Genomic DNA, 24,982 nt, shown 5'->3' with positions numbered 1-24,982 from the left:
GTTTTGGAAATATATTTAAGATATCAAAGGTCTCGAACGGATATGGTTGAAGGTCCGATTCAAGGAAATTCTGAAAAATCTTCTAACACAGACATGGGTAATGGGGCGATCAAAAGTTAGGGCTCTTTTGATCCACAGCTGTATTTTCGTCAACTGTAAGTGAAATTAATTGACTGGAACGGTCTATTATAAATTATTATTGAACTAATTAGATATGCTTTGGGGGAAGTTGCCATGCGGCGTTTGAGAATTTCAACCGTTTTAATAAGTGGCATTGGTGGAGTTGGTGTGGAAATTGCTAAAAATCTCATACTTGGAGGTATTCGACACGTCACTATTCACGATACGAAAACTGCAACTTGGTTGGACTTGTCGGCTCAGGTTAGTGCACAATTTCGTATCTAAGCGACATTTTATGATAGATTGATTTCACTGTTTCAGTACTATTTGAACGAACAGTGTTTGGGGAAAAATCGGGCCGTGGAATCGTGGCCCCACTTGGAGGAACTTAATGACAGCGTTACTGTTGGATGCATTACTGAAGAATTGAATGAAAATTTAGTAAAGCAGTTCGATGCAAGTTTTTTTTTCAGTTTCTTTTCCAGTCACAGCAGCAGCGCAGAATTGTCAAATATAGCGTGGTTTTTTCTTTTTAATTGTAGCTTGTCATAATTACTGAGGCAACTTTAGCAGAACAAAAGCAGATTAATTTGTGGACCAGAAAGTATGGGAAAAAATTTATTGCAGCCGATTGCCGCGGCTTGTTCGGTGTTTTGTTTAATGATTTTGGTTCGAATCACATTATCGACGATTCGAATGGTGAACCGTGCACTGAAGTTATTATTAATCACATTGACAGAGTTGGTTTTTTTTTCTATACATAAAAGTTTATAGTTATTGTTGATTTTTTTAAATTAATATTTGTTAGGAAACTGGAAATGTTTTTGTTTTGGAAGATATGAAGCATAATTTGGAAGACGGTGACTATGTTACTTTTCGTGAAGTGAAAGGAATGGTTGAACTGAACGACTGTCCCCCTCGTAAAGTGAAAGTTATCAGTAAGTTTATATATGTATACTTTTTTTTCGTGAAGCAAGTATTTCAGATCTTTGGTTTATTTTAGATACTATGGAATTCAATATTGGTGATATTTCTACATATTCTGAGCATACTGAAGGTGGCAAAGCGAAAACGGTGAAAGTTCCGGTGAAAATGGAATTTGTAAGTCTATTTATTTATTTATTTATTTGTGCGTTTTATATTATTAAGAAATTGCACCATTTTATTCGTATAAGTTAAATAAATGAATAAATAAGTAAAACTATCAGCCCAAATCTTTAATATATGAAATTGTATTTAGGTATCTCTCAATGAAGCGTTGCTGGATCCGGAAATTTTAGTTTCTGATCATTCTAAATTGGACCGACCCCAACAGATGCATGTTATTTGGCAAGGTTTGCACATGTTTTTCGAAAAAGAAGGGCGCTTACCACGACCGCAGAATTTGGTCAGAATATTATGTCAGTTGTATTTTTAAAAATGAAAATGCATTTTTTTAAGGCTGACGCCGAGCAAATGCTTCAATACTGTGAGGAAATCAACACTCAGCTTCCTGCGAAAATAAAACTAGAGAAAGTCGATGCGAGATTAGCCAAGATGCTAAGTTTTCAAGCTGTTGGAAATTTGGTAGCAATGAATGGATTCATTGGAGGAATAGCTGCTCAAGAGGCTATGAAAGTAGAAAATATTTGCATCTGTGTACGTAGCAGATTTTCAGAATTGTTTTTTTTTCCAGGCAGTGACAGGCATTTTTACACCTATACACCAATGGCTGTATTTTGATTCACTGGAATGTTTGCCAGAAACAGATAGTGCTTACGGTTTGCGCGATGAAGGAGCATGTCGTCTGCAAGGCAGTCGTTACGACGGTCAAGCGGCTGTGTTTGGTTGGAATTTTCAAGAAGCATTGGCCAAGCAGAAGTGGTTGATTGTAATAATTAACTTTTCCTTCTAGTATTGGATGTTTTGTATTTTATGATAACTTATTTTTCTTATTTTTATTTAGGTGGGCGCTGGAGCAATTGGCTGTGAGCTGTTGAAAAATTTCGCAATGATGGGTGTTGCCTGTGGAAAAGACGGCTGCTTAATAATCACCGACATGGATAATATTGAATTGTCAAATTTGAATCGCCAGTTTTTATTTCGTAGATCAGATGTTGGAGTAAGTTAACTAACTGTAATTATAATTTGAAAAAAAAATTTTTTTTTAATCGTTGATTTATTTGCTTGCGGATGCTTGATTTGAGTATAAATTTTAATTATCACGGTCATCGATCGGTGAGTGTTGTGGAATTTTTTTTTCTAAATTTCTGAACTTTAGGCTAAAAAGGCTGAAGTGGCAGGTAAAGTGGCGAAAAATTTTAATTCGCAGTTGAATGTAGTGGCGATGTGCGAACGAGTTGGCACGGGGACGGAAAACATTTTTGATGATGCATTTTTTGAAAAACTGGACGGTGTTGCAAATGCTTTAGATAATATTGAAGCTCGTAAGCAATTGTTGTCTTGAATTATTTATTTCTTTTTTTCCAAAAAAAATTTAATTACTTTTAAAAAGGTACTTATGTGGATCGACGGTGTGTTTATTATCGACTGCCTTTGCTTGATTCCGGTACTCAAGGTCCCAAAGGTAGCACTCAGGTGGTCTATCCGTTTTTAACTGAATCATACAGTAGTTCTCATGATCCACCGGAAAAGTCTATTCCTATATGCACGTTGCGGAACTTTCCCAACACTATCGAACATACAATTCAAGTATTTCTAATTATTATTTCTCTTTCTTTCTCTCTATGTGTGTGTGTGTGTGTGTATGTTTTTTAATTTGATTGTTTTTCAAGTGGGCTCGCGATCTGTTCGAAGGAGCGTTTAGCATTCCTGCTGAGTTGGCTAATCAATTTTTGGATGATCCGAGGGGTTTTTTTGATAGAATTGATAAGATGCACGATTCTCAGAAAGTAAAACAAATATATAATTGTTGTTATATACACTGATAGATATGAGTGTTATTATTGTTATTTTTTTTAGCTTGAACTGCTTGAAAATGTTTATCATTATTTGTCGGATGATCGTCCAGCAACAGTTGAAGCTTGTGTTCGCTGGGCACGACTCCAGTTTGAGCAGCATTTTAATTTTCAAATCCAACAGTTGCTTTACAGTTTTCCAGAAGATCAGTTGACCGCATTTGGAACGAAATTTTGGTCCGGCAGCAAACGTTGTCCACATGCAATTTATTTCGACAGTTCCAACCCTGAGCATAGACAGTTCATTTTTGCCAGTGCATTTTTGCGTGCCCAAATGTACGCAATGAAGCCGATCGACGACATGGATAAAGTTGTCGAATTGGCTTCTGAAGTGAAACCGCCACCGTTTAAACCGAAGATTGGTTTGAAAATTCCAACAACGGACGAAGAAGCGGCTGAACTTGCTGGAGCGACATCCGGTGAATATTTGTGTTTTTTGAACACCACCACTGCACCTTGCAAAGATTATCCATGTTTTTTTTTCCATCGTTTCAGATGATGATAGTCGTTTTCAAGATTTGCAATTGATGTTGGCAAAGTTGAAGCCGGAAAAAACTTCCCGTTTGGTACCGATCGATTTTGAAAAAGACGACGATACCAATCATCATATGGAATTCATAACAGCGGCAAGCAATTTGCGTGCAGAAAATTATAAAATTGAAAAAGCTGACTTTATGAAGGTATTGTATATTAGTTTTTTTCTTTTTTGCTTCACATTTTTTCTTTCATTCATTAAATTTGTCTTATTTAGACTAAACAGATTGCTGGTCGCATTATTCCAGCGATTGCTACAACTACGGCTGCAGTAGCTGGTTTGGTTGGTTTAGAATTTTACAAGGTATGCGCATACGCCAAGAGATTCACCAACAGTCAGACTGACAGACTGACTTTTCATTGATATGCTCAGAGTCTCTTTTGTATTTAAGATTGTCAGTTCTTCGTCTAAGAAAGCGAATTTGGAACGTTTCAAGAATAGTTTCATGAATCTTGCTTTGCCATTTTTTGGCTTTGCCGAACCTATCAGAACACCAGTGAAAAAAGTAATATATAAAATTTTTAGATGATGATAGTCGTTTTCAAGATTTGCAGTTGATATTTAAGAAGTGAAATTATATTTATTATGCAAATGATTATGCGGTTTCTTTATTATTATTTTTTCTTAAATGAGTTAATATTTCTAGTTTTATGATAAAGAATGGACATTGTGGGATTGTTTGGAATTGAAAGGAGAAATGACATTGAAAGAATTTTTGTCGTACATGAAGGTAAAACTGGAGATGTGAAATTTGTGGTTGCATGTTATTATTGTATGCACTATATTTTTTTTTGTGAAATACATGTTTAGGAAAAATTTAATGTGGAAGTCACTATGCTTTCTCAAGGAGTTAGCATGTTGTTCTCGTTTTTTCTTCCCCTGGCGAAGCAGCAACAGCGAATGAACATGAAGTATGTTGAATGAAGTGAATTTTAATTGAGTGCAAATAATTTTTAAAAATTTATAATAATAAGGATTGATATTAGTTAATTATATTGGACAATAATATGTTTGTTATTCAAGGGTAACTGATTTGGTTGAATCGATTACTGGGCAAAAAATTCCATCTTATGTCAATGCTATTGTTCTCGAGACGATGTGTACTGATGAACATGGTGAAGATATTGAGCTCCCTTACATCAAGTATGTGTTTCGTTCTTGCAGCAAGTCCAGTGATTAAAATGGTAAAATAGTTGCACTTTTCAATGCTGCTATCTTGTAAATAGGTTAAATTTTGTAGAGGCATTTCGGTTTCGAGGTTCAATTTGGAAAAGCGTATATCACCAACACATCTACCTATTTATTGATGTAGTATCAAAAGATGCACCTATGGTTTGGAAATGGCTTGTGCGAATTGCATCCATCATAAATAATTATTATTTATGTGGCATGTAGTACAACCTTTTCTTCTTTCTTTCTTTCTTTCTTTCTTTCTTTCTAGAATAGTTATCATATATATATATACATATACAATCTGTTTTGGGTTATGGGATTTTCAATTTAAAAAATTATACTGAATCAGTTAAGCAGTTGTCGTTTTTATTTGTGTTTTCAGTAGTGATTGCAGAAATGAAAATGTATCTTTTTTCTTTCTTGTATTTTGTTTCATTTTGTGACAGTTGAAATTCAAACACAAAATGTAACAAACGAACAAAGCATACAGCTCAGCAGCAGCATATTTCAATGCATGGGTGTGAATTTTTTTTTATTTTCAAGGGAATATTTATTCTTCTACTCGTACAGTTTGTTTGTATTTTTTTTGTTTCGGATTGGTGGTGAATTTCTATCATATTACCTGTGAATTTTCAACTTTTCAAAATACAGTCTGCACACCCATCTGGCTTGTAAACTGATCTCATTTATTGAAGCATATGTTCGCTTTGCCTTCACTGTTGTCGTGTGGACTTTTTTTCCACGACCCTGGCCTGGTTTGGCAGTGGAAAACCACTTGGAAAATTTGGTAGGGGGGGAGTGGGGGAAGGAGGAAGATGGTGGGATAGTGGGGGGGTGGTGGGGAGGAAGAGAGAAAATTGCGCGCCAATGTTCTCATTAGCTGGTGTGAAGTGCCAAGTGTCATTCAACACAGTGTGGAGGTTTGTTCTTCGATTCGTTTTCAAACAACCGTCCAAGACAGCGACATACACTGGCCAAAGAAGGAGAAGAAGAGAAATAAGGAGACTGCCCACTGTGCGGTCAGCATCGTCGACAGCTGGTCGTATTCAAACGACAACGATACCGCTTATTGTTCACTTAATGAACCGACCATCCGACCTTTTGCTCGCACAAGCTTGCCAATTTGGAAATTGGCTTTCTTATCAACGCCTCTGACCGGTGCATTGCATTGTTCAAAACTGTTCGAAATTGATTGCTCTACATTGGGCACATTTGGAGCTGTTGTGCTGGATGAGGAGGAAAAATGTAATTTTTTCATCGATTCCATTCTATAATCTTCCCATATTATCTATTATGTACACTGACTGCTGTTGTAAAGTGTTTTTTATTGCTTATTCAACAGCATAACAACAACAACAACAACGACAATAATGAAAAGTGAAAGAATAAACAAAAATAGTTAAAAGTGATGATAACACGGGGTGGAAGTTGAGGATGATAGTTCTGTGTTCAATGTTCCTTTTGTTGGTTGGAATATAGGAAGCCAATTTGATGCAGGCAAATTATTTGTAAGAAGCAACGACGGCCACAAGTTATTGCTATTGGCAATATTCATATTATTACTTGATGCATGCAATTGATTTTGTAATTTTTCCAATTGCACGGGAATTGTGCACGACTGTTGTTGTTGGGACATAATTGAAGGTAAGCCGTGCAATGCAAGCACTGTTGGAGGTGACGACGTATTGGTGCAGTGTTGTGTGGACTGGAACTGTATGATGGCCATTTTGCGAGCTTGTTCCAATGCTTGATTTAGCGTGATGATGTAATTGCGTGCCAAGAGCAAGGTTGAAATTTTGGAAAGTTTTCTCACTGTTGGACCTTGACTGAGGGGCATCACTTGACGCAACGCTTCCATTGCTCGATTCAAATCATGCATACGCTTCCTCTCTCGACTGTTTATACGTATTCGACTATCCTGTAATAATAATGCGTTAATAAGCAAAAATTCAGTGAAATAACGAATTGTGGCAATATTTATACGAATAATTTTTAGCGGAAATTATTTCTGTTAATCAACAGTTTAATTTACCTGCAGTTCATCATCGTCGTCATTATTATTATCATCTTTTGTATGCTTTTGTGAATTTTTTGTGCGACAGCGCTTTCTGATGTAAGGTTCAAGATATTCGGAATTCATTGATGAAGTGCTGCGTTCACTTTGTTGCTCGTCTGCGTTGGTATTCGTAACTTGCAACGATTGAGATTGAGCTTCTTCACTCATCGATCACTTTTCCTTTACAAGTGAATTACTTTTAACTTTTTGTCATGAAAATGATCATCGGGACACTTTTATTTCTATTCTGAACGGTCACCAGTGAAAATGGACCAATCATCTATCGTCTCAGCCAATTCATGTGGACAATAATATCCAAGTAAGAAGATGATTGGCTTAAAAAAGAGTAACAATATATCTTTTTATAATGAGCTATTTATTTTCTTTTTAATTTATGTTTAAGCAGAAAAATTAACAGTACAATTTTCTGTTCTTTTAAAAACAACTTTTTTTGTTTTCTTATTCGTATAATTCGAAAGTGTAATAATTTAGAATCGTATCAGTATTTATTTTCTGTAGAATTAGAATAAATTTAATGACAACTTGTATAAAGTAGTATTGTATGAAAATAAAATAAATGCAATGAAATTTTTTGGAAGATTGTAATTTTTTATAATAAATAACTAAATAAATGTAAAGTAATAGCTAAATAATAATAATAATAATAAAGTTATGTTGTACATTTTGCGAAGGTGGTTTTATTATTTAATTTATTGATGAATATGACGAGAATAAAATGAAGTTTGATGAGATGTTTATTTTTGCATAAATTATTATCATTGATTGTATTGTTGAGATGTGAAGTTGAATATAAGAGAAGAAACAAAAGAAAAAGATAAAACAAAGAAGATAATGAAAATTTGAGATGGTAAGTAAGTTTAGAAGAGAAGGACAAGTTTTTTTTAATGTATATATATATTGATGTAGCAGGGCAAAGAAAAAGAGAGAGAGAGAGAGAAATAGTGTTGATTGATGATTTATTGTTAGACAGTGTGTGATTATTGGCTTTTGAAGACTGTGGTTTGTAGGTATACTTGTGGTTTTTTGATTTTGAGTATGGGGAAAATGAAGCTGAGACCACTTGACCAGAATGTATTCACCGCAGGCAAATGGTTTTGATGTCGGCTAATCAGTAACAGACAAGTCGGATCAGGCGAGAAGTGTACACAGATGGCTAGCCCTGTATGCAATGGATGTGTATGGATTGATTGTTTGTCGTCTTATGTGAAGAAGATTGAAAGTACAATATGAATTGGCTTGATGTTGATTATTTAATCTTTGCTAGTCGTCAAGCACTCTCCCAGTCGGACATTATTCTTCATTCACTGGATGTCGATGATGGAAAAAAACATGTCTCCATTTTTTCTCTTTCTTTTTTTCTTTTTTGTTCTATCCCACATCCATTCTGTTCCGCTGTTGTAACTACTATTGTCGGATGTCGTTTAAATCTGCGAAGTCAAACTGTTCACGGTTGTACGCTAAGTCACGGTCAAGTGGTGGTGGCTAAGTCAAGTCAAGAGCTATTTGTCATTCTTTATTTTTTATTTTTCCTTGGTCATTCTTTTCTTCATCCTCTTTTCTTGCTGTTTTATTAATAATAATCAACTGATAAAATTATTATTGTCATTGACAGCTTTACCGTTAAATAGAAACACATGTTAACATGATTTTCTTCGAGCAAAGCTTTCAACGATATTGATACGATTGTTCACAAATTAGCGCATGAACACATACCATAATCCTCATGTACGACAAGCACTTTTTTGTCTATTCTTCTGATTCTCCACCTCATTCATCTTTCTTTCTTTTTTTCTTTCTCTTTCTCTCTCTCTCTCTCTCTTTCTCTGCCTCTTTTAATCATTCTCTTTTGATTTATTAGTTTCAAAGTTTTATACGAGTATTTCAAAATAGGAAATTGTATTTTTTGAATTACTGAATATTTATGCAAATAATGTTTAAAAGACATCATAATTCACGCGAAGCATTTACTGTTTATTAAGTTTATACGTATAATATATCAAATTATGTTATTAACACAATTTGATCAATTTAAATAATGTTACTAGTATTTGCATAATGTTGTTTAGTCACTGTTGCTTAAAATGCGGATCAACTTTGCTAATAAAATGCTTTTCAATTTAATGATGAACAATCAATATTGCCGTTGAATAGCATCAATTTGCAGCATAGTTTTACTTTTATTCAAAAGTTTTTTTCTTGAATATTTTCATTCAATTGCAAATCACTTTCTGATGATTGCATTGGTTTTTTATTAATTTCCAAATGATGCACACTGAAATCATGTGTTCTGTTTGCTTTATTGAACGATCATTCACTTATAGGTATTCTTTTGAATAATTGTTTGATTTTTTTTTCGCATATGTAAATGATGAAATGAATGGCATTGAAAAGTTTCAACAGTTTTGTTGAAGTAAATATTCACATATTTTTACTTCAGGTTATATGGCAGTGCTATTTTTAATCCAATAATAGTCACTTATTTTGACAAAGAACAAATATGGCTTTTATCATTAGAAAAATTAAGTGATTGGATGATGGTGCGTGCAACGAAGCTGTGACTGCATTGCTTGACTTGCTGAACAGTGAATTCATTCACCGAGGCGAAAGTCGATCATAAAGCTTTCGCTCTATTCAACCCAAAAAGTTTGCTTAGTTTATGTAATGAACTTTAAATATTTATGCGTTTTATTTTTTGTAACATTGCGATTGTCATTACGATAACAATATAATTGTCCATTTAGTTAATAAGCATTGTATGTTACACTTATATATATATTTGTTCTTTGTTGAAAAAGTCATCATTAAATTAAAAACACCATTGGCTCATGACATAAAATGTACGAATGATTGTTCACTTCAGCAAAAGCTTTTTAAACTTATTATTTATATTTTCGTATAGTATACTTCAAAAAATTTAAGTAGTAATCGTACTGTAATGTAAATGAATGACGATTCTTTTTCATTTAAAGTAGTATGTTTTAAAGTGAAATTTTTAAAGTTTAATTTAAGAATTTTTAAAAACTTTTTTCTGTATGTAGCAAGAAATGATTCATTACTACGTGGAACTTTTCTTTAGCTTTTTGTATTTTTAGTGAAATCTCATTCGCCCGATTTGATGAACTTTATGACCGAAATAAACGAAGCAAAGCTGCAAGATGTATGCTATTTATAATGTTGATTTTGCTTCATTGTGAAATAATTTGCACATTTAAATCAAAAGTATCTTTTCCTCCTTAATGCATGGTTTTCTATTGAAAACAGAATTTTGTTACAGCAATTTTATAATGCAACATCATTTGGTGGTTTAGCAGTTGCATAGTGTACTGTTTAGGTTGGCTATGTTTTGTTAAGCGATATATACAAAACGCGATGTTTGAACGTTTTTGGCTTGGTAAAATCTTTTGTTTGCAGACAGCAGCAAGGTTAGTTTATCGTTTCCGCTGTTGAAGTTTATTTTGTTTAAGGAACATAATTTTAGGTGGTTGGTTTTCAGTGAAGATGAGCATCGTTGATTGGAAAATTGGCTGGGATAATCCAGTTCAGTGCTACATTACAATGAGTGAGTCAAGAAAGTTTACAGCTTCGAAGGGAAATGTTGTTCGACTGCGACGAATTGGGGTAATTATATTAATATTGTTTATGTGACATTTTTGCGTTTCCATTCCTGAAATTAAATCTGTTTAAAATTTCGATGTAATAAAAAGAATTTCAATAAGAAATAATAATTTTTCCAAGTGATGGTATGCAATTGTAAATACTTGCTGTTGTCATTTTTGTACATTTTGTATAATCGTGAAATAATTATATTAATTATTATTGATGTAGAAGAATTAATTTTCAATTTCATCAAGACTGTGTTATGGCATATGCATAATAATTGATTTTCAGGTACAAATTGTTTTATTTTTGATATCTGAAAAGAATTTTTCTTTTGCAAAGAATAAGTATGCCCATTTTTTACTTTTAGTGTGATGGTGATACTGAATTGTATTTATATGGCAGTACTGATAGTTTTGGTTTTTCTGTGGATGTATGGAGTGAAAATTGTGAACAGTCACTGTCAAAAGCTAATTGTTGGCATGGTTATTGTCCAGAATCTGAGTTTGAACTGGAAATGGTATGAATAGATTTTATATTTTGAAATTTAAATTCTAAATTTCTGTGTACTTTTGTGTTAGATAGAAGAATTGCATGAATGGTACAAAACGTTTGCAAAGCAGTTGGCAGATCGGTCGTCTGTTGTATCAAACAGCAGGGAATCATTTAAGACGTTGAATGAATTTTCTGCAGGAAATTATGGCAACGTTATTGTTCAGATCGTCGCTTCAGGACCATCACTAAAGAATAACGGTTGGATTCTTCGAGTCTGGGATGGTTCTTCCCCTGCGTATGCGGTTTTCTTTGTCGTTATTTTTTTACTTTAAAAAATTCCTCAAGTCTGTTTTTTGTTGAACTCTATTATAAAATATGCATATTTATGAACTTTGTTTTATCTTTTTAATTTTCTTTGTATACTTTGAATTGAAATTTTATTTTAGAACATCTTTTAAATTGGATAGTGTAAATATTGATGGGTTTACTGCGGATGAAGAGCTATCTCTGAAAGCAGAGAATTTTGCTGCCGATGTATTTTTGTACGATGAACACTGCACAGTTGCGAAGGCTTTGAAGGTGATACTATTTGCATTCAATGATGAAAAATTATTTTAAAAAAGTGTTTTAGCCTGGAGATTTTGTGATCCTTTATAATTTGCACTTATACTATCCATATGGAGGCAGGTCGAATTGTCAATTTACTATGCATTCAGGAAATAGTTATGGTCGACGAGTGCAGTTGATTTCAGCTGACGATGAACTTGTCAACTCTGTGAAAATAAATATAAGTAAAATAAAATAAATAAATTTTTCTACGTACAATTTATGCCTTCTGTCGTTCGCGTTGCGCAGATTTTATCATCAGAGAATTTCAGCTTGCAATTTTTAATTTGTCAAAAAGTGATGTGCTTTCATTTATACAGTTGTTGGAAACATTTCATTTCAGCACAGGTACTTTATTTAATATTCTATGAATCTCTGATGTATGAATGTGAATGAACGAATGAAATATATGACAGTTTTGTGTTTTGACGTGTGATGTTATTTACTTTTAAATTTAGTCATTTTTATGAAAATAACGAATGAATTTTACGAAACATACGACACAACTACAGTATATTCGATATACTTTAATGGATCTGTAATGCCTGGAGGCTGACCGCGGTCCAAACTCATTACGGTTTCGGCAGGAAAGCGCCTTCCTTGTGCTGCAATGGGCAAACTTGAACTCATTTCCATTTGAATGCGCTGTGCAACGGAATCATTTGCATATATGTGCGCTGTGCAGTACTGGAATTGCCTTTCCCTGGAGATTACAACGCCACCGGTGAAACAGGGCAATCCACTGATACCTGAATGCGCCATAATAGGACGTCGCCAGGGTGGACTCGTTACATTCTTGACTTTGTGACTTCATTGTCCGCCGTACTTCGAACTACTGAGAATAAGATCCCCAACGTGATTGATATCAGTTGGCCCATTCTCTTTCAGACTGCTCGAATGGAAATTCCATGATTGTGAACTGTCTGTTTAGCAGTGGCTGTGAGTGGAAAATCTTAATCTGAAATTATTTCGTCAGCAGTGCTGCCGGTTTGAAGAGTCTTTTTGAAGAAAAATAGCTGGAAACCGTTGGCTGAAGCGGTTAAACAGCGGTAAAAAATTTCGATCAGTGAAAATTTGGTTAGATCTGATCTGAGACCATCGTCGCCAGGGTACGAAGGTTCTCATCGATGTTCTGTGCGTGGTAGAGACTTGCTGCCCTTTCGATACGGTTCCGTTCGACTACTATTCGGTTAGATCTTTCCTTGGCAGGCTGATTCTTGAAAAATGCGACCACAGCCAGTGACAATCAGCTCCAAATTGAGTTATGTCGTTTATGAGCACAGCTGGGAAACTGTACGCTCTTTACATTAGTGTCGAGAAGGACTGACTTGACATTAGGCCAAAAGCAGGAACGTTTGCATACCCCGCTTAAGAGCGGTTGTAAGGTTCCGCGGCATTAGAAGGCGTGAAATCAGGCTTCCATGGAATACTACTGACGTGGGTCCAATGCCCTGAACAACTTCAAAAAGGCTAGACATCAGTGGCTAGCGTTGGAGCACTGACTCTCGAACAGTTGAAGACGATCATTATTCTATGGAAAGCATTTTGGAGTAGAATATGAATGACATGAAAGGCACCCCGGGGCGGGCGAGCTGTCGCCGCATAACGCCGTCTACCAAATAGCACAAAGATCACGGAAATGTCAGATGGTTTTCGACAGATTAGCCTGAATAGTCCAACTGATTTCAGTCTGGTTTCAGCATTTCCGCATCAGTGTCCAGACAGACATGGGCAAACTGTATTTTCCGATTTCACTACATGAAGCAGGCAGGGACGTCTGCCATGTATGCGCAATTTGGTTTCGATGGTCGTATCTGAAGAGTATTTTACATTTTCATCTTTTCTGATAATCCACACGGTCCGCACGCATGTGGAACAGAACCAGCTCGAAACAATCGGTGTGGTGGAAGAAATTCGCAAGAACATGGATTACTTCGCACTGAATGTGAAGTTGCTCATCAACTACGCCGGTCATCTGGTGAAATCTGGAGGATAACATGTGAGATAGTGGACCGCAATGTGGCAAGGTCGAAAAGCAAGGTTTTGGAATGATACTTTAATGACTTTAATATGGGTTCAAAGCGAGTTAATGTGAGGTCATCAATGTCCTACACGTAAGTTCTGTTTGCTGACCTTTTGTTGAGTCGCGCCTCAGAGTTTTCTCAGAAATTCCATTCATAAATTCCATGTTTATGTGACGAATTTTTAGTCAACTCCATACAAACAGCAGTGCTCTTTTTGCTGGATAGTTAACAGAGTGCTCTCAGACTAGCTATTGAAGAAGCATTTTATATTAAATGATTACTTTATAAATAATCTGTGTGATTTCCGGTGAAAGATGCACAATTTATTTTTAATTAAATGTTTCCTTTAAGAATGCTGTGTTAATAAAAATTGTTTGACCTTAAAATTTTTTAATACTTACTTGTCAACTAAGGTACTGTATTTTCATACTTTCGCTTGAACTTAAAAATCTATAATAGCTGATTAGGTAAGTTGTTTGATTCTGATTTTAAAATATTGCATTATTTGTTTATTTTTTAACTGTAAATTATTCTGCTGTTTTTTGAATGTCTACATTTAATTTTCAAAATATGTGCATATTTCGATATAACATTCGTTTGCGTTTATTTATTTGTGTTAGACTGTGTATTCTTCACAGATTTCAATTTCTTCTTTTAATGTAAATTAAAATTTATGTATGTGCTTTTCCACTTGTTTGTTGATTTAATTTTGAAGATAAGAGTGAAGCCTAATTAAAAAACGAAACTCGAAAGTCTATACTTTTTTTTATTTTGATTGTTTAACAGTTGAAAGGTTTGTAAAATAAGCTGACCGTTCATTTACTTGGATGAATCTCTGCTAACACCTGCAAAATCGCCCATTATCTGCCACTGCTTCATTATGTTGGGTTTTTATAAATCTGACTATATGCAAAGGTGAATGAATAGTAAGATCTGTTTGAGAATGTTTCTTTGTCATAATTATTTAAAATACACATAATGATAATTATTCGGAGTATGGTTTTACCATTTCAAGAATTTCACTTTTGTCATTGCACATTTATTTTTAAATATAGCTTTTTCTAATTTTGAAGTAATAAACCATCATCAACGTATTCTTTCTTATATATTTGAAAATTTTTCCATGGAATGGAAATTTAATATAAATTGAGATTTTCAGTACATTTTTGTTATATGATTTGGCCATTGAAGAAAAAATTGATTTTGATGAATAGTTGCAATTTTACAATTTTGATATTCAGATTGCATTGTGATTTGGTAATGTAATAATTCATGGATGAACGCTTTTGCGGTGTGATGATTCATCAAACATTTTTCCGCCATATATACAAAGGGAGGTGAAATTGCTTTATAATCAATATTACAAAACGTAGATTGACATTTATTTGTTGTTTCATTTATGTTAAAAAGAAGCTCGAATATCGGCAGTTGTCGAATTTGAATTTACAACTTTTGAAGTGAATTTAAAAGAATGCTCATCTGAGTAGTAATTGAATTGTATCTTTAATCATTTTATTGTTTCATTTTATTTGATGATTAAATTTATTATTAATGCGGAAGTGGAACTGACTGATGACTGCATTGTTGCCGAAAACATGTTAAAGTGAAGCGGTTTTGTTTCATTGTTCAAGTAAATGCTTTTGGTGTTTAATTTAATATTTAGCCGGGTAATTTTAATATCTGCTGTTTTCAAAATGCTTCCATTATCAGGTCAACGGTAAAATGCTTTTAAAAGATTTTTCCTTACTTTTAAATTTAAATTGTTCTTTATGAGATAGTTTATTCAAGAATTAATATTTTAAAAATAGAAGAGAGAATTAGAATTAAATAAATAATCAGTGTTTGTGCATTGCTTTGTATTAATATATAATTGCTGAGTGCAGGCCTTTGTTTTTGGCTTCCATATGTTTTGTTACTCGAAGTAGGGTGAATTGAAAACTGAATGAATAAATGAAATGGTGCAACATTTGAAATCGTCTTTATTGAGCAAGATCGGATGAATTTTACAACTTTTTAGTAATTCATTTAGCGTTACTTATCTTTGCTTTTGATGTTCGTATTTAAAATTTGCTAGAGTTCAGTTCGAATCGAATAAAATTCTAACATCAAATCAAATTGATCACAGGCCAAAAGACGAAGTGGCCATTATTTGATTCGGTTGCACTTCAATACTGTGCTGCTTTTTATCAGTAAAACGTTTACTTATTTTCATTTATTGCTTTTTTTTATTTTGTTAATTTACTTAAACTTTAAAAAATATCTTTGCAAATCTGCTAAATGGACACTTTCTATTGTGCAATTTTGTTTCTGTACAGGTGTTGTCATATTTAATGAAAATTGTGATGATCATACTGTAGTAGGTTTGAAAATTTTTCTCACTGTTTTGCATATTCATATGTAATATATGCATATAGGCACACAATGTTTTTTATCCTGAAGTTTGATGTTACTGTTGATATTTTGATCATTGATTTTATTATTCACTTATGCGATTTATGCTGTTAAATATTTTTGATAATTTATACTTATTTATTTTATTTAAATATGTTTTGAAATTTTAATATCATTTTTAATTCAAAAAGTGGATGTTTTTCTTAATCAATCATTTCAATTTTTCAAGGGGATTGATTTGATTTTAATTCAGCTTATTAAATGTTTTTTATTTAATTCTATTCTATATGAGTGCTTTTGCCGCATGGAACGTTTATTTCAATTAGAGCATTTTTAGAATTATTATCACATTTTTACATTTTATAAAATTAAACAGCCGTTAAAGTTCAGTTATGCACTGTTATGTTTAATGTGAAAGTTTTTGATGAGTAATTATGAATTCTTTTTGTTCAGGAAGTCTTGCAGTTTTGTAATTTGCTAATATGGAAAAAGGCCGTGTAGTTCCGATGCGTCTGTTTGCGACGTGGGAAATTGATCGAGCCTGTTCAAGCTCTGTTCCACGGTAAGAGATTTTCTTTTTATTTTTCTATACGTTTTTAATTTTACTATTTCTGAATAATTGCATTTTTAAATTTAGTAATTTTTGTTTATATTTTAATAATTTTTTCGTATTTGCGCAGAATGCAGAATGAGAGAACAACATCCATTGGAGATGAATATGAAAATTTTTTCCAATTGTGTCTGACTTCTTTGAACTATTAAATAAATTGTATTATTATTAGTATTATTGTTGTTGTTATTTTCCTTTTTTGAAAATGAAAGTTGAAGAATTGATTATTGCAGAAATGCCAGCTAAAATTTTCATTTATTGACTGCACATTGTGCTAAGGGGAAGTGTAAGATCGATTTTCAGTTCCCAAAATTAAACTGACAAACAGATTTTGGAGGTGCACTGTTGAATGATAAATATGATTGGTTTACATGTGAAAGTATATTCGAAAAGTGCTTGTGGTTGTATATTGATTGGAAAAATCTTTCTTATTTGTTATTGATAAATTTTGTATTATATCTTGATCAATAGATAGACGGAGGCGAAGTTTTAACATATGCGATGTCATAGTAGCAATGCTTTTTTTTAGCTTATAATTAAGTTGTTTGAAATTGCATTCGGATCATTAAATGAATGAAATGTAAATAGTTTTAATTTGATATTTAGGCTCTGCTGTATTGTATTGAATCGTCTGACGATTTTGCGACCTTTTGAGCAAGAGTTAAGTTATTTAGTCATTGCAGTGAAATTGCAGGCAAGTGATTGTTTAAATATTAATAAATTTTTAAACTTTATGGCTCAGTGATAATGTTTTTTAAGGGTTTCAAGAGAACTTTACGCTCCAATGACGTGGCAGTACTTCCGGTCAACGGTATTGTTGATGTGGATCTGGATATTTCGTTTACTCTTCAAGTAAAGCATTGCAGTATTGATTTTGATGAAAAACTTGAATTGGTTTTTGATTTTACGTTTTATTAAGTATCCACATTTTGTGAAAAAGCAAAGCAATCGTTTGATTGTAATGCTTCAAAGAAGGAAGAAGTATAAAAATCGACCGATGCTTGGCTATAAAACTCTTGCTGCGGGTGCAATAAATTTAACAGATGTATACTTATATATATATATATGTTTTTTTAGATTTAGAATATTTTCTTACGCATTGAATTATTTTATTAGATACTTCAAAATGCTGTTGTGCGAGAGTTGACGCTTTACAGTGACGATCCAAATTGCGCATCCAAGCCTGCCGGTAAATTGTACATATTATCTCTGAGTAGTCAACCACTTGACCAAGACGATTCGAAAGCCAAAGGTAATAATGAATATATTTGAGCACTTGTGCAATATCAATTGGGAATGGATTTTGCAGTTCTAATGTGTGTACTTCTGTAGATCAATCAGGGGGCGATTTGTCTGATGATGAAGAGGAAGATTGGACCGGTAATGAAGAAGGAGGTGCATCTGATTCAGAGCCAATAGTTGACGATCCATCTGTTGGAAATTTATCACGATTGAAACATTCCCCAAGATTTGGAAGTCAACAGCAGCAACAACAGATGCCTGTTCGATTTGCATTGCATCAGAAAAATTTGAAACAAAAATTTATCGCTTTGTTGAAAAAGTTCAAAATACCCGAAGAAGAGGTAATACTGTATACTCGTTGTTGTGTGAGGTGTTTATTTAATTAATTAATTATTTATTTATTCATTGTTTATTTCAGTCTTCTGGGGTTGATTTTGGCAAAAAACCCGCACAGCAAGAATTGGAAGCGTTGTTTGAAGAATTGGAAAGTTTAACAGATTCTGGAGCGGAGCAAGAAAATGATGCTGTTAGTTTGCGTTCAACTCCGAAACCTTCACTCAGACCTTATTTTCCATCTCGTGAAACATTACCGACACTAAGAGATGTAGGTTTAAATAAACATGTAATATTTGGTCAATTTTATTTAAATTTAATTATTTTTTGTTAAATAATTTGCATTAAGATGAAAATTGGAAAAATCAAAATCAATGTATCGTTTTAGGTTGGTAGTGATGATAGTAAAGATTCCGTTGAGAATGTTTTCACTGGTAACGGTACAACCGATTCGCATAGTATGTTCGTTTTTAATAAATTAATAGATTAATTAGTATTTATTTCAAGCATGTAAATTATGTTGTAGTGGTGGATGTTGGTCAGTTTGCAAGTGCGTCAGCAGATGCGGAACAGAAAAAGCAAATTTCTTCTTCACTTTATTACCAAAGCGAAATTTCTGACGGAAGAAAGCCGTCATCAGCAAGAAGTATCAAATCAGGTTCAGAAAGTTCAGAATTGAGGTTCATTGAATTTTTTTATTTCAATTTTGTTTTCATCATCTAAATTATATACATTATTTTATTGAACCCAAATGTATTTAGATTGAAGCCTGTTTTGCATCAAAACAGCGCTCCATTATTTGACAGTCCAAAATTGCTTAGATCTGTGACAGCCAGTTCATCGTCCGCAGTTTTAACTTCCGCTGCTTCGAAACAACGTCAAGCTGCAGCATCCGCATCTGCAGTAAACATTCCAAGCATACTTGAACAGATACAGTGTGTATTTCCTGCCGATGATGAAAGTTTGCCCAACTCGTTGTTTCTTATTTCTTCCACGGAAATATTTCACTGTTCAGTAAGAAGTGTAATTTGAATTTTATTTTATTTTATTTTATATTTCATTATCATTTAATTTGTTATTTTCTTTTTCATTGCAATCTAGGCTGTTGTATTAGCATTGCAAAAGCACAATATGATTCACTTTGTGGTAAAAAGTAAAAAAGATGTGAAAACATTGTTTTTTACTCTGGTTAATAAGATTCAACGTTTGTAAGTGTTTTATTTGGGGATTTGATGATAGGTGTGAAATATATTTACTTTTACTAAATAAAAGCATTGTTTAGCTCAAACAAAAATGCTTCCAATCCACGAATGATACAGTTATGCCTGATTGGTGCAGATCATTTTTTCAGTTACTGTTTAGAATTTTATACTGAATATTTTGGGCAAAAACCAAACGATTGGTTAAATTATATTCGATTTTACCCCGTCGCTTGTCGTAAGTTTTTATTGAAATTTTTTTTATTTGAATCAATTTTCATCTTTCTATTTTTTTAAATAGAGTATTGTGTTTTGTGGCGCTATTTAGTGACTACTGATCGAACATATTCCAGTTTGTTTGGAGATGGATTTTGGCGTGAAGTATGGGAAAAAGCAAATTTATCTGAGAATGGTATTCAATCATTTGCTGAAATGTCTGATTTGACTGACGAAAGAAAATATTCAATTTTTTTATATTTCTTTCATAGATGTCAATGAAGTTGTTCGCCGATTGCAGTTATATTTGAGCTCTGCTAAATTGATGCTTCCTTTGACAATTTCCGAAGCGATGATTCATTTGAAATCTGAAAAGTAATTATACTTTTTAAATAACTTTTTTATTGCTACTTTGCTATTGATTGATTGAAACGATGTTTTAGTGCATCTAGTGCATTTAAGCAAATTTTTGTACCGTTTGTAGTGAACGTTCGCTTAGCATCTGCTGAGCCGTTATCAGGTTTGGCATTGTTTTCTCCTATTTCGTTTTTGGAGATGATTCATTGATTGATTTTTCTTATTTGTGCATTCAGCTGCTGTAAATTCAGGTGATTTGCCAGATTTGCCTTCATCATCATCTGGATTTTCTTCTGCTCAAGTTGTTTCCAACAATTCATCATCACTTTCTGGTCAAGCTTCTTCCGTTCAAAATATGTCGACAAATTTAATCAACGCGCGTGCAGCAGACGTATCCTCTGCTGGCCACTCATCTCCACCAGGTTCTCCGCACAACGAGCCACTGGTTGATCGTTTATCGAATCTAATCACAACTTCAGGGTATTTCAACTTGTAGACTTATTTTAATTCGTCGTTTATGTATATATATATATATTTTTTTTCTTCTTCTTCTTCAGTTCTTCTGATGCCAAAGAATTGCAAATCGAATATTGGGCTCCTCCGAATGTTCACTCTGTTCCAGGACCTTCTTCTCTTGGTAAAGCTTATTTCAATTCACAATTATTTCAATCTGCTAATTAAGCGTGGATATGTTTTTATCACTGCTTGTACTAGACATAAAAAGAAATGCAACATGTAGATTATTATGTAATTAATAATTGTTTGCTTTTGATTTTAGTTGGTAGTTCAGGCTTGAAGACAACAGAAGGCGTTGCAACAAAAAAAGATTCTCAGTGCTTTGCCACTAGCACACTTGCAAAATACTCGTTGAAAACGACGTTCCGTTCTTTGACAATATCGAAGAGCCCTTCTGATCCGTTGGTTTGCCTCATTGAGCCATTTATTAGTTCGCCTCATACATTGTCACTGCAGTTTGTCAAAGAAAAACGGAAAGACAAAAGTAATTTATCAACATTTCGACATAATCAAAATTGGTCATCATTATTAATTAATAAGAATAATTTTTATTGTTATTATTATTTTTTAAATATAAGTTCTGACTTCAAAAATTTGCTTTATATTTTGTTGTTGTGTGTTATGTTCAATGAAGAAAATTAAGCGGCAGTTATTTTCATATTTTGCAATTAATGTGGACGTAGTAAGTGATGAAGTTTGAAGTTATTTTTGAATTTTTAATTGTTTCATTTTATTTCAATTGATTTATTTAGAAATGTATTTTCTTTTCTATAGTGCTTCAAAAACTTGGAATGAAAAATAAAGATCGAGCTGAAGTTGAACAAAAGAGTCAGTCAGTTGATGGAATTAGTCGACTGATTTGTAGTTCTCGACAGAATTCAAGAATGAATCGTATGAAAAAATTGATTTCATTGTTTATTATTTGTTTAATATTTATAACTTTTTTTAATTTCAGTTTTCATAGACGGAGTCGAATGGAGCGATGTGAAATTTTTCCAGATATCAGCACTTTGGCAAACGCACGTCAAATATTTTCCAGTTGGAATTTTTCAAGCTGAATCATCGAAAGAGCTGAATTGATCACTTGAATATATTATTCATTTTACATAACCAACTGCTTTATTAGGGAAGTTGCGTATATATTTATATATTTATTTATTTATTTATTTACCGAGCTTCCTAGTTTTTGTGGTGCTGCCAACATATTTTATCTTTTTGCTTATTCAAAGGAAATTTATTTTTAAAATTCTTATATTATATTAAAATGTTTTCGTTCTTCATATCAGCTTTAGTTTTAATTAATACAGAAAAAGTTGCGATCTCCAGTATCTTTCATTTAGCACTACGGTATTTACATATTAGAGGCAGTATTTCCAGTTTACACCTACTGGTCAGAAATGATACGGTAAATAAAAGAGAAAGTAGTTTAGCGTATGAATAAACCTGTAGGTAATGTGAAGCAGTTGTAATTTACGCGTGTTCTACTTCGTGTCTGTTCTCTTATGTATGCATCGTATCATTTGTATAAATATTTTCATTTGTTAATTTACTTATTCGTATATACATCCCGAAGCAATAAACAGCACCAAGAATTTCCTCGTCAAAAATATCGCAGCCCTATTCTGCTTTATTGACATACATATTGTTCTTGACGATCATTTACTGTATTGTTTTCATCGTTGACGAGTATGTTGTTTACTGCTGAGTTTTGCTTTCATAGCAATCAATTATTTTAGTTTAGATTTCAGTTCATTTGGAAATTTTAATTAATTCCAAAGCCAGTGAAGAAAGAATAAAGCACTGCATTTTCTCGTTTGGCATATTAATAATATTTGATCTCAGTCAACATCACTTTTCAGTTTGATCTTTAATAAGGTAGTTAATTTAAAATTTTACTACGTTTACACGTTCTAGCGTGGAAATGCAGTAGTGATATAGTTAATTATTATCAAGATTTAACGTTTTAGTTAGTTTACTTATCATGGTCGTGTATTGCAATAGTCGTGGTATGACTTTTATTTTAGCTGTTGCAAGAAAATGGCTGGAAATGAGGTTGCGCTTTCTGTGGTTACGTTGTTCTGGTTTGCTGTTGGATGTAGCAGTTTTTTTGCACCTAAAGGGCCAAATCGAGGTAAATATGAATGAGTTTGTTAATAGCAAGTTTTTCAAAATACGAATGTATTCATTTCTACTTTATAGTTTCACCGTAATGCATATTTTTTTGATACCTTTCATTTCCCTTGAAATAGGTTTTTTTTATCATTTCTAACTCATGATAATCTAACGTTACTCGTCTGAAACAAGTTTGTGATTATTTATTAATAATTTGTATTTATTTGTCTATGCTGTTGACTGGTAACATTGAGCTTGTTAACATGAATGATGATTTGCCGTTTTGTTGAGTCAAATGGCAATATAAAAACAGTTTGATGCGATATTTCTGTACTAATTTAGGTCTCATTCAAGTAATGCTCATTCTGACTGCTGTCTGCTGTTATACATTTTGGCTACTAACGTTTTTACATCAGATGAATCCATTATTTGGTCCGGTTTATCAAAATACAACTGCACGATATATGAAAACAGCTTGGCGAACATCTTAGCCTAAATTTTAGAGAGTTTTTGTTTTATATTTTATTTGAATCGATGTGTTCGTGTTAATTTCATTATTTTGAACGAACAATACCGCAAAATTTTTGTACCGTCAAAATGTTCAATGATTGATGTTCAGTGATAACTTGTGCTGAAAATTCGGTGCTTTGTGAGGAATTAATTCTACCAGTGGTCACAGAATTGCATAGTATAAATTTTAGGCATTGAATTAAATGTTCTAACTTGTTTTTCATGTTAATTTTGATGGAAAACTTGAATTGTTATAATATTTATAATGCAGCGTGTTAATGTAAAAGATTTAGTACATTTATTGACATGAGCTTTAACAATATAATTTCTAGTCAGGTGAGGAAAAATTGTTTTCACAAGTTCATTCAGGAAATGCATAGTATTTCACAATGTTCTTAAATCTTCAACATTTCGTTCATATTTTTTGTTCGGATCAAACGGTTCCCATCGACTTGCAGGATAGATGTGTTTATTGCGTTCGTACCAACTTCTCAAAACAACTTTTGCAGGATGAGATTCAGCTGTATCTACCAAAGCATCTTGACGTATACGTAGTTCACCAGCGGCATCAAATTCAAACAGTGGACCAGTTTTTCCCATCGTTTTCGTTACAATGAAATCATAAAATGTATGAAAATGCGGAATAATCAAATCCTCTTTTACAAATATCAAACTGTCCGATGACACAGTTTTCAATTCATTGAAATCTTTCCGTAGCATTTCCAAAGCACGTTGCAGGAATTGTTGAATTGAATTTCCCTTTTTCATTTTCAAATCGCGCCGATGACCAGATCCATCCCAGTAACTAAATGCTATATTGATTTCTTCATTTTTAATATTTTCTTGCAGAGAAGTCCATTCAAGACGCAACTGTTCGCGTATTCTACAATGCTTTTGATTACATTAAACAAATTCATAATATGCAAGAAGCAACAAAAATACTTATTCTCTTCCTCTTCTCGTTCTTTATCGGGCAAGAAACTTGTATCAACTGTTGGATCTTTGGTAACTTTCTTTTTCTTTAATAATGTTGACGAAGAAGGAGAGTCCACTTCTTCATCGTCTGCTTCTTCATCAGGATCAAATGACAAAGTGGATCTCTACATAATTTTTTTTTAATTCAAAAATTATATTCACTTCATATGAATTGATTCAGGCAATATTTTTACGACATAGCAGGGCTTGCGGTGCAAAGTACCTTTTGACAGTCTTCGCGTGCTTTCTTTTTTTCATTCTCTTCTTGTTCCACTTGAAGTTTTAATTCCATTTCTTTTAGAGCAAGTAGCTTTTCACGTTCTTGGATAACTACTTCTTGTTTGGCTTTCATTTCATCTAGGGTTACCAGCCCTGAAAAAGAGCGACGTGCAATGCAGTACGAGAAACTTATTTCTCTGTAGTCAATTTTTGAAATTTTTAGTTATTAACAGAAAGTGATCGGTTTAAAAATTACCAACTGTACTAGACTTTAACTTTTGTTCTACTGCATCGTAATGGGCTTTAAATTTTTCCTCTATTCCTAATATAGATGACTTCTCCGCTTGGATTTTTTGTTTCTGCTTCTCAATATCTTCTAGGTGTCTTTCTCGCCGTTTAGCAATGTGTATTAAACGACCTGCATCAGCAATTGATCCTGTGTAGTTGGCCATATTTCCAATTTTGCAAAAATTTCCAACGAAAAGAATCTTCGGCAATTTATTTGCTACAGTAAACTTCACAGCATTGGTGAAACAAAATGAAAAGTAGGCATAATAAAAATTGAAATATGAGGCAATGCAGTTCACTAGAAATAATTTTTTGGCGTATTGATTAATGAAAATTTGAAATATCAAGCTCGGATAGTGTAGTTCCGATTTTAAAAATGAATTTATGTATCGTTCAATTTTTGAAGACATTGCATAGAAAGACGAATGAA

General features: G+C 33.1%; 7 protein-coding genes across 7 annotated transcripts; 5 read left to right on the top strand and 2 right to left on the bottom strand.

The window, feature by feature from the left end:
- Positions 1 to 29: 29 nt before the first annotated feature.
- On the top strand, positions 30 to 4,919 carry Tsp_02492a (ThiF family protein; the record flags this gene model as incomplete). Its single annotated transcript, XM_003378766.1, has 22 exons — positions 30 to 159; positions 213 to 381; positions 442 to 561; positions 606 to 641; positions 663 to 836; positions 929 to 1,058; positions 1,124 to 1,221; positions 1,361 to 1,507; positions 1,561 to 1,737; positions 1,796 to 1,990; positions 2,066 to 2,221; positions 2,381 to 2,546; positions 2,615 to 2,811; positions 2,895 to 3,011; positions 3,082 to 3,496; positions 3,573 to 3,757; positions 3,829 to 3,915; positions 4,004 to 4,117; positions 4,259 to 4,342; positions 4,423 to 4,523; positions 4,636 to 4,755; positions 4,853 to 4,919. Coding segments are annotated over 22 exons (3,185 nt in total), but the record flags the coding sequence as incomplete, so codon positions are not given.
- Positions 4,920 to 5,851: 932 nt separating this feature from the next.
- Tsp_02491 (oligodendrocyte transcription factor 2) lies at positions 5,852 to 7,009 on the bottom strand. Its single transcript, XM_003378765.1, has 3 exons — positions 6,818 to 7,009; positions 6,204 to 6,703; positions 5,852 to 6,053 (listed from the first exon to the last, which is right to left on the bottom strand). The coding sequence occupies exons 1-3, from the start codon at positions 7,007 to 7,009 to the stop codon at positions 5,852 to 5,854; spliced, it is 894 nt and encodes a 297-aa protein (XP_003378813.1).
- Positions 7,010 to 9,124: 2,115 nt separating this feature from the next.
- On the top strand, positions 9,125 to 12,368 carry Tsp_02490 (conserved hypothetical protein). Its single transcript, XM_003378764.1, has 9 exons — positions 9,125 to 9,183; positions 9,300 to 9,399; positions 10,194 to 10,284; positions 10,341 to 10,480; positions 10,830 to 10,979; positions 11,041 to 11,249; positions 11,401 to 11,533; positions 11,586 to 11,729; positions 12,246 to 12,368. Exons 1-9 carry the CDS (start codon positions 9,125 to 9,127, stop codon positions 12,366 to 12,368), a joined length of 1,149 nt encoding a protein of 382 aa, XP_003378812.1.
- Positions 12,369 to 13,199: 831 nt separating this feature from the next.
- On the top strand, positions 13,200 to 13,612 carry Tsp_02489 (putative sarcosine oxidase, delta subunit, heterotetrameric). The gene is made up of 3 exons (XM_003378763.1): positions 13,200 to 13,298; positions 13,325 to 13,344; positions 13,381 to 13,612. The coding sequence occupies exons 1-3, from the start codon at positions 13,200 to 13,202 to the stop codon at positions 13,610 to 13,612; spliced, it is 351 nt and encodes a 116-aa protein (XP_003378811.1).
- A 2,845-nt stretch (positions 13,613 to 16,457) lies between these two features.
- On the top strand, positions 16,458 to 21,528 carry Tsp_02488 (conserved hypothetical protein). Its single transcript, XM_003378762.1, has 20 exons — positions 16,458 to 16,537; positions 17,192 to 17,258; positions 17,345 to 17,479; positions 17,505 to 17,630; positions 17,702 to 17,837; positions 17,918 to 18,168; positions 18,246 to 18,431; positions 18,549 to 18,626; positions 18,668 to 18,840; positions 18,922 to 19,134; positions 19,443 to 19,597; positions 19,661 to 19,771; positions 19,848 to 19,950; positions 20,019 to 20,095; positions 20,169 to 20,412; positions 20,490 to 20,569; positions 20,711 to 20,932; positions 21,027 to 21,130; positions 21,201 to 21,339; positions 21,404 to 21,528. The coding sequence occupies exons 1-20, from the start codon at positions 16,458 to 16,460 to the stop codon at positions 21,526 to 21,528; spliced, it is 2,805 nt and encodes a 934-aa protein (XP_003378810.1).
- A 184-nt stretch (positions 21,529 to 21,712) lies between these two features.
- Positions 21,713 to 23,051, top strand: Tsp_02487 (vacuolar ATP synthase subunit e 2). The gene is made up of 3 exons (XM_003378761.1): positions 21,713 to 21,795; positions 22,473 to 22,579; positions 22,903 to 23,051. Exons 1-3 carry the CDS (start codon positions 21,713 to 21,715, stop codon positions 23,049 to 23,051), a joined length of 339 nt encoding a protein of 112 aa, XP_003378809.1.
- Positions 23,052 to 23,454: 403 nt separating this feature from the next.
- Positions 23,455 to 24,962, bottom strand: Tsp_02486 (protein FAM50A). The gene is made up of 4 exons (XM_003378760.1): positions 24,521 to 24,962; positions 24,269 to 24,417; positions 24,013 to 24,170; positions 23,455 to 23,953 (listed from the first exon to the last, which is right to left on the bottom strand). The coding sequence occupies exons 1-4, from the start codon at positions 24,960 to 24,962 to the stop codon at positions 23,455 to 23,457; spliced, it is 1,248 nt and encodes a 415-aa protein (XP_003378808.1).
- Between the last annotated feature and the right edge of the window lie 20 nt (positions 24,963 to 24,982).

The sequence above is a fragment of the Trichinella spiralis genome (assembly GCF_000181795.1).
Source record: "Trichinella spiralis strain ISS 195 chromosome Unknown Scfld2, whole genome shotgun sequence".
Classification (NCBI taxonomy): domain Eukaryota; kingdom Metazoa; phylum Nematoda; class Enoplea; order Trichinellida; family Trichinellidae; genus Trichinella; species Trichinella spiralis.
This window is presented reverse-complemented; position numbering and strand designations above follow the sequence as displayed.